This window comes from Populus alba, chromosome 17 (assembly GCF_005239225.2).
Source record: "Populus alba chromosome 17, ASM523922v2, whole genome shotgun sequence".
In the NCBI taxonomy this organism is placed as follows: Eukaryota; Viridiplantae; Streptophyta; class Magnoliopsida; order Malpighiales; family Salicaceae; genus Populus; species Populus alba.
The window spans coordinates 13,927,590-13,936,124 of NC_133300.1; the positions used below are offsets into that span (position 1 = coordinate 13,927,590).

An 8,535-nucleotide genomic window follows, 5' to 3' on the forward strand; every position below is an offset into this window, starting at 1 on the left:
AATTTTTGAAAAACTCATTCTAATTCATCAACAATTTTTTCTTTTATCTTTTTGTATACAAGCATTTTATTTTAAAAATACAAATATTTATTTTCAGATAACATAATATGTATAACTTTGCATAATATTTTTTTTCCAATTTTATTTTATTTAATTAATTTAATATATGTGTTTATTTTTAATATCATTTGATTGAATAAAAATATTAATTTTAATAAATAAATTCAAAAAAACACAACTAGGTAAATATTTCATTTATTTATTTACACCTGAATCTTCTAATTTTATTTTTAGTTATCATCAATATCTTTTTTTTTTATTATTAATTCACATAGTTGTCGATTTATTTAATTACATGTATGTAGAAGCTTTTTAATTTAAACTTTAAATTTTTTTTATGTAAAAAATACATCAAAAAAGCATGCATGTACAATGTTTTTGCAAGAGAGAAAAATATATAGCCCACAAGTGACACATCATCTTATTTGTTTTTTTCATAAACAATTTGCAAAAACAAAAGGTTAGTGCGCATGGGCCCTAACAAAATGGGCCAAGCATGCTGACATGGCTTGCGAGGTCCAGCAGCGCTTGATCTTTTTTTATTTTTATTTTTTGAGTTTTTATTTTTTTAAAAATTAATTCTTTTTTATATTTATATTTAGATATATAACTTTTTTTTTTACGTTGTTTAAATAGCCTCTTTGAAATGATAATTATTTTTTTAATATTTTTAGGAGGTTCTTCTGATTTATCTATAATTTTTTTGAATCTTTTGTATAGATGAATTTTATTTTTGAAAGTAAAAAAAATTTATTTTCAAATAATATTTCTAATATGTGCAGACTTGCATATTAGTTTTTTTTCTTTTCTTTTATTCAATCAATTTAATGTGTGTGTATTTATTTCTATTATCGTTTAATTGAATAAAAAACTTATTTTAATCAATAAATTTAACAAACACAATCATATAAATATCTCTTCTTATAAAATTAAATATCTTAATCTACTTCTCTCTCTTGATTTTTCGAGTTTTATTTTTAGTTATCGTTTATAGTTTTTTTTTCCACTTAATAAAACACATAATTCTCATTTTATTTAATTTTATATATGTATAAACTTTTTGATTTTCACTTCGAATTTTTTAAATACAAAAAGTTGAAAAAAAATCTATATATAAAATGTTTTGTTGAAAGAAAATATCTAACTCATGACAAAAGAAAATATCTAAATATCAACTGTTTTTGGTGCCCAGATCACGAATACACAATACAGAGGACCTTTCAAAGGTCTTCCATGGCCAATTGGTCCACTCTGTTTGCTGCCTCATAATGTGCATTTATATTTTTTTTTGTTCAACCAATCGTATTTTTGCATGATGAACTTTCCCTCAACGGCAATCTATCTACTTGTTTGATAATGAAGTACGACAGCATGAACTCCAGAAAGTCTCCACCATAAGTTTTGAGGATTCATCGCACCACCAGGGCGTCAGTAGCACAATCAACATTGATCTGAACCGAGTTTTCTTTTTAATTGGCCACTCGACGGCGACATCCCTATTCCCTATTATTTCTTCTTCCTTTTTTATATTTTTCGAATCAACTTCCCTATTCTTTCAAGATGGAAATATTTGAATGTGCTAACTAATTTCAAAGATCAAATTAAAAAAAATAATTAAATCAAATTAAAAAAAACAGCACTATACAATTAATTTCTCTTGACAAAACGAAAGGCACTGTACTGTGTTCTAAAACGAAAGGTTCTAAACAATGTTCTAGATCAGCTATTAATATACGTCGCTACGTACGGGTTAAATATTTTTATTTTTTATGTTGAATGTAGATAAAGAGAAGAGTGAATCCGGAGATCAAAATGTGAAAATTCTTAAAGCAATATGTTATAATTATAATAAATAAAGACAAACACTAACAAAAAAAGGTTATAATTAACGAGTTTTTATTTTATTTTATGAAGAGTTAAATATTTAGATTATTTTCTAAAACAATACAACCTAAATTTGATGTTCATTTTTATTTTACCAGAGAGATTATTTAAAAGTTTATGAGAGATTATTTCAACATCGTTTAACTTTTGCTTTTGTTTCTGTTTTTTGTGTTTCTATTTTTTTTAACTAATTCTTTTTTTATATGTATTTTTAATATTTTTTTATTTATATTTACATTAATACCCTCTTTTTTGTGTTGTTTAGAGAGCCTCTTTGAAATGATAATTATTTTTGAATTATGTATTTAATTTTTGAGGAGGTTTTTCTGATTTATCTATAATTTTTTTAATCATATAGTTGAATTTTATTTTTGAAAATAAAAAAATTTATTTTCAAATAATATTTCTAATATATGTAGCCTTGCATATTATTTTTTTCCTTTTATTTTATTCAATCATTACTGTGTGTGTGTTTATTTCTATTATCGTTTGATTGAATAAAAAACTTATTTTAATTAATAAATTTAGCAAACACAATCATATAAATATCTATTCTTATAAAATTAAATATTTTAATCTATATGTTTTTTTAATTTTATTTTTAATTATTGTTTATAGTTTTTTTTTCCACTTAATAACACTTATAATTCCACTTAATCTAAATATCAATTGTTTTTGATGCCCGGATCACGAAGACACAATTCAGAGGACCTTTCAAAGGTCTTCCATGGCCAATGGGTCCACTCAATTTGCTGCCTCATAAAGTGCATTGAATAGTTACATGAAACTTTGCCTGCGACTGCGACTTGTATATGCTGGGGTGGGCATTCTATTTTAAAAATTGACCCTTTATATTGTTTTTTGTTCAATCCAGTATAATTCTTGATTTCCCTTTCACTGCTTGTTTATACTTCATAAGATGTGAAAAAACAAGATAATTAATCAACTCAAAGCATGGTTTGAATCACTCAAAAGTTGGTGCTGATCATGAGGAAAAGGTTTCTCATCTCTAATTAACAATCTTTTAATTAACCTAATTTTTTTTTTCCATCCATCATGAACTTTATGACAAATAAATTAAAAAAAAAGAATTCGATCCCCATTTCTCTCTTTTATTTGAGGTCTTGAAACTGTGGTTGCATTTTGACAAATAAAAGAATTTTTAGTATTAATTTGGTGTTTATTTCTAGTTAGATAGAGAATATTAATTATGATGAATGAAAATAAGTATTTCTCTTGATGTTTATTCAGTATTAATATATCAATATTTGCATAACGAACTTTCCCTCAACGGCAATCTATCTACTTGTTTGAAACCTGGTATCTCTCTTATTAATACTTTTGACGACGACAATGTTAGAGCAGACAAGGAAAAGACTCTTCATGGTATCTCTCTTGTTTTAGCTAGCTCTTTTTAATGCTGTCTGTCTCTCTTATTAATACTCTTTTTATTTGGCCACTCGACGACGACATCCCTATTCCCTATTATTTCTTCTGCCTTTTTTATATTTTTCGAATCAACTTCCCTATTCTTTCAAGCTGGAAATATTTGAGTGTGCTAACTAATTTCAAAGATCTAATTAAAAAAAAAAACCGAACCGAAACCAGTTCAAACCGACCAGTTTCAGTTAAATTTGGTTATTTTAGAAAAAAAACCAAAAACTCAATCGATAGGTTTGGATTCGGTTTGGGTTCAGGTTTAGTTTGGTTATTTTATATTAAAAATAAAAAACTATATTATTTTTTAGATTTTTTTTTTGTAATTTCTAATGGGTTTGGTTTTGGTTTGGCTCGATTTTTTTCTGTTTGGCTCAGTTATTATTTTCGGTTTGGTTCGGTTTTTCTTTTTCAGGCTTATAAAACTGAAACCGAATCGAACATGTTAGTTTTTTAACTATTCTAAGTGGCTTAATTGATTTTTTTTCACGATTCGGTTGTTTTAAATTTTATTTTTTGATTTTCTCGATTTAATTAATTTTTCAATTTTTTTACTCACCCCTAAAAAAAAAGATTTGTTAAAATATATTTCACAATATTAATAAATTGCGGTAACCAATGATCAATTATATTTTACCAAGTTAGGTGTTTTACTAGTCTTGAACGGTGTTTTTATTATTAAATATACCTTGTTAAAACTTATCACTATTTTATTTTATTTTTAAATATTTAGTTGTCAATTTATTTCTCTTTTTTTTGTTCTATTATTAGTTTATTTTAGTTTTATTTCTATTATATATTGGATTACATTTAGATTATTTTTTTAATTAACATGAATCCTAAAATTAATAACCATGTAAATCTTTAGTGATCCTGAGATGTGTATAAAAATATATTATTTTGATGATGAAATTATCCAAGATTGCTTTTAATAGAAAGGAATACCAAATTGCTTCAATTGAGCAACATCTTTAAAGATTATATATTCCTAAATAAAATAAAGAAAAACATATATCAAATAAGAAATGGATGGATTTTTATTCAATCTAATCAAATGGAAAAATCTAAAGACACGGAAATCTCTGAAGTTGATAGAATACAGCCAACGACTTGGAAGTCCTTCATGCCCCACTCGTACTATCAAAGACCAAAAGAGAAAAAAAAAAAAAAAAGACCTTTCAAAGGTCTTTCATATATTGTCCCTTTGCCAAATGCTACATTGATACTACTCAATGAGACTTTTATAATTACTAATACTTGAAAACGATTTTACATAAGAAATAATAAAAAAAAAGAATAAAAATTAGAATCAGTCAACTATAGCATGACTTAAACTCCTCTCAGCATATAATTAAAAGGAGCTTCTCCTCTTGATTTCTTCATCTCTCCCTCCACCTCTGCCAAAAACAAAATGAGTAGCAGCAGATGCAGCAAATATCTCTCTCTCACAAACTTATCTTTATTCACACCTCTGCACCTCTCCTTCCTGTTCCTCCATCTCACCATCCTTGTAACCGGGGATACACCACCACCTTACGTCCCTCTCGATAGCATAGCGCTTGATTGTGGTTCATCCTCCCAGAGAATTGTAAACGGTAGGCAATGGTCTGCAGACATCAACTCAAGTGTGGCCCTTCTAGATCAAGACAGCTCCTCAACAAATCCCACAGCAAATGAAGCCTCCACTAGCTCTGTACCTTATTATACTGCACGCGTCTCTCGCTCCCAATTCACCTACACATTTCCTGTCACAACAACAGGGCCTAAGTTTGTTCGTCTCCATTTTTATCCAGCTTCCTACACTGGTTTCAACAGGTCTAAAGCATCTTTTTCTGTCACAACCGGTCGCTATACCTTTCTTAGCAACTTCAGTGGCATCCATTACACTGACCCTCTTGGTGAACGAGGTTACGCCAGAGAATTCATCTTAAATGTTGAAGGTGAGCAGAAAAATTTGAGCATAACGTTCAAGCCAAGTCCTCATGTAGCTGATGCATATGCTTTCATCAACGGGATTGAAATCGTATCCATGCCCACCAATCTTTATTACACTGCAGGAGATGACCCAGGGATGTATGGTTTTGACCAGGAGGCCTATCTTCCCCTTCAAAATGAAACTGCTTTAGAGATCATGTACCGAGTAAATGTGGGTGGGACAGAGATCACACCGCCCAACGACAATGGCATGTTTCGAAGTTGGTTAAACGATGTTGATTACTTGACGGATGCTCGACCAAGTGCTTTTCAATTTAATGGCACTATTCAACTTCAGTATAATAACCCCACTCGCTATGCTGCACCTGACGTCCTCTATCGAACTGCTAGGACCATGGGGCCCAATTCTACTGTAAATAAGGAATACAATATGACTTGGGAGTTTCCGGTCCACTCCACATTCACTTATCTTGTTAGGCTTCATTTCTGTCAGTTTATACCGATTATATTGCAAAAAGGCGACCTAGTCTTTAAAATATATATCGCTAATCAAACGGCAGAGCGTTACGCAGATATAATCTCTTGGGCTGATGGATATGGGGTTCCCATATACAAAGATTACGTTGTGATGATGGATGCCGGAGGAAACGAAGGGATACAGAATTTGTCCATTGCATTGCACCCTATTCAGTCTACTAATGCCTTTGATGCAATGTTGAATGGAGCTGAAATCTTCAAATTGAGCAAATCAGACAATCTTGCCGGACCGAATCCTGCCGCGTATCCGGACAGCCACGTTAGTAATACTCCTAGCGCGACCTCAACAAAGCCAAAGCATAGTCGAAGAAGAACAGTCGCCATTATTGGTGCTGCTGTTTCGGGCATTGTTGTCGTCTCAGTTCTATTTCTCTTGATTTTCCGGAGAAGAGTCCAAAAATTCAAGGACTTGGTTTCTGGTGATGCAGCTTCAAACTTAAGCCCTCTTGTTTCCTCTTCAAGAAAGTCAACAAAGACCAATAGGCCATCTCTACCTTCTGATCTATGCTACCGTTTCTCGCTAGTTGAGATCATAGCAGCTACAAACAACTTCGACGATTCATTCATTATTGGTGTTGGTGGCTTCGGTAACGTGTACAAAGGATTATTTGATGGTGGAGTCAATCGTGCTGCGATCAAGCGATTGAATCCAAGTTCACGGCAGGGTGCAACCGAGTTCAGGACAGAGATTGAGATGCTCTCCCAGCTTAGATTCCGCCATTTGGTTTCTCTAATTGGTTACTGTAATGAGAATAATGAGATGATCCTGGTGTATGATTATATGGCTCGGGGGACGCTTCGTGATCATCTCTACAGAACTGATAATCCTCCACTTTCATGGACTCAACGCCTAGAGATTTGCATCGGTGCTGCCCGTGGGTTGGATTACCTTCACACAGGTGCCAAGCACACTGTCATTCATCGTGATGTGAAGACAACAAATATCTTGCTGGATGAGAAATGGGTGGCCAAAGTTTCGGATTTCGGATTGTCCAAAACAGGCCCTACGAGCACATCGAAGGGCCACGTGAGCACCGTTGTGAAAGGTAGCATAGGGTACTTGGATCCCGAATATTGTCAACGCCGGCAATTGACAGAAAAATCTGATGTCTATTCATTCGGGGTTGTGTTGTTCGAGGTATTGTGTGCTAGACCAGCAATAAACCGATCAGCAGTGCCAGCAAGTCTAGCAGAGTTGGCTAGACAAAGCCACAGCAACGGAACGATTAATGAAATCATTGATCCGTATCTGGATGGAAAGATCTCACCAGATTGTCTGAAAAACTTTGTTGATGTTGCAGTGAGATGCTTGCTCGAGAATGGAATCGAAAGGCCATCGATGACTGATGTGGTTTGGGGCCTTGAGTTTGCATTACAACTGCAAGAGAGCGCAGAAGAGAATGTCAAAGTGGCTCAAACTGAGAAAGATGTTGACATGGAGACTCCTCTGAAAGGCTCCTCAATCGATGACAGCAGTGATTTGTTTAGCACTGGCAGTGAACTAGTTGTGAATTCCCGCATTTTGGAAATGGCAACAACAAGCAGCAGCGACGGACAAAGTTTTCTAAGCAACGAGTCGGAGAAAATGATGTCTGGTGCTGTGTTCTCTGAGATCATGAACCCAAAGGGGCGATGAGAAGCAAGCTAGTTAGCATGCTGCGTTAGTATAGACCTCAAGACAAAGGTTTCTAGCTGAAATACCTATGGATGCATATATATGGATTACTTGTTTGAATAATTAATTTTGGTAGTGATAATTAGTGTGTCTAATATAATGATTTTATTGCTAACACTCAGCCGCAAGATCACCACAATTTCAAGCTAACAATATGAACAACTGCATGCTTAGTAATTAAGAAGTTAGGGATGCTCAAGCTATCTGATTCAAAATTCGGCTGACTCGGATGAAAGGAAATCAATAGACTGAGAAGATTCTCTCTATGCAATCAACTCTACAAAATAAAAAAGCTGACTTTTTTCCCCAAAAATCCTCAATATGTTATAACCAAATTTTATTGTTCATGTATGAACAAGATTTGATTTTCAAAATCTGTATTTGACATGCGTACTCAGATTCAAATCAAATACAAGACGTTGGTCTATTTTTTCTTAACTTTAAAATAATCTATAAAAAAATATTTCACCTGTGAAAAAATAATAAAGTCAATTAATAAAAATCTTAGATATTATTACTAACCCTTATAAGACTACTGCAAACAAATATTATTTTTCTAAAAGAGGACTTTCATCGTTAATTGTAAATACATGAGAAAAGAAAATGCAAAATGCATTCAGAAATTAATTTATGACAAATTATTATTTATACACAAATAATTGATCAAATTAATACAAAGACTAGACTACACAATATCGATAATATCTTTGTTTTCACAAAGTAATGCCAACAAATTTATAATACATAAACTCCACTTCTTTTTTCAGAAATGATCGTTTAAGAGTTGATTGGTTATCTGTAATGAAAATCAAACTCAAGGGTTATGTCTAGGTTATTCAAGATGACAAGGATGAATTAACTATGAGAGATGATGTCTTTTAACTTGATGAGTTAATCGTTCCATATTGAGTTACTTCATCTAATAACTTAGAAGAAAACTAAAATTTTAATGTCGCTGAGAATACTTTGATTGATATTGATATTAAGGAATTAAATGATCTTTTGAG

At 31.9% G+C, this 8,535-nt stretch overlaps 1 protein-coding gene across 1 annotated transcript; it reads left to right on the forward strand.

Moving 5' to 3' along the window:
* Positions 1-4,726: 4,726 nt before the first annotated feature.
* On the forward strand, positions 4,727-7,591 carry LOC118029400 (receptor-like protein kinase FERONIA). Its single transcript, XM_035033272.2, has one exon. The coding sequence runs from the start codon at positions 4,793-4,795 to the stop codon at positions 7,487-7,489; it is 2,697 nt and encodes an 898-aa protein (XP_034889163.1). The 5' UTR covers positions 4,727-4,792; the 3' UTR covers positions 7,490-7,591.
* The last annotated feature ends 944 nt before the right edge of the window (positions 7,592-8,535 follow it).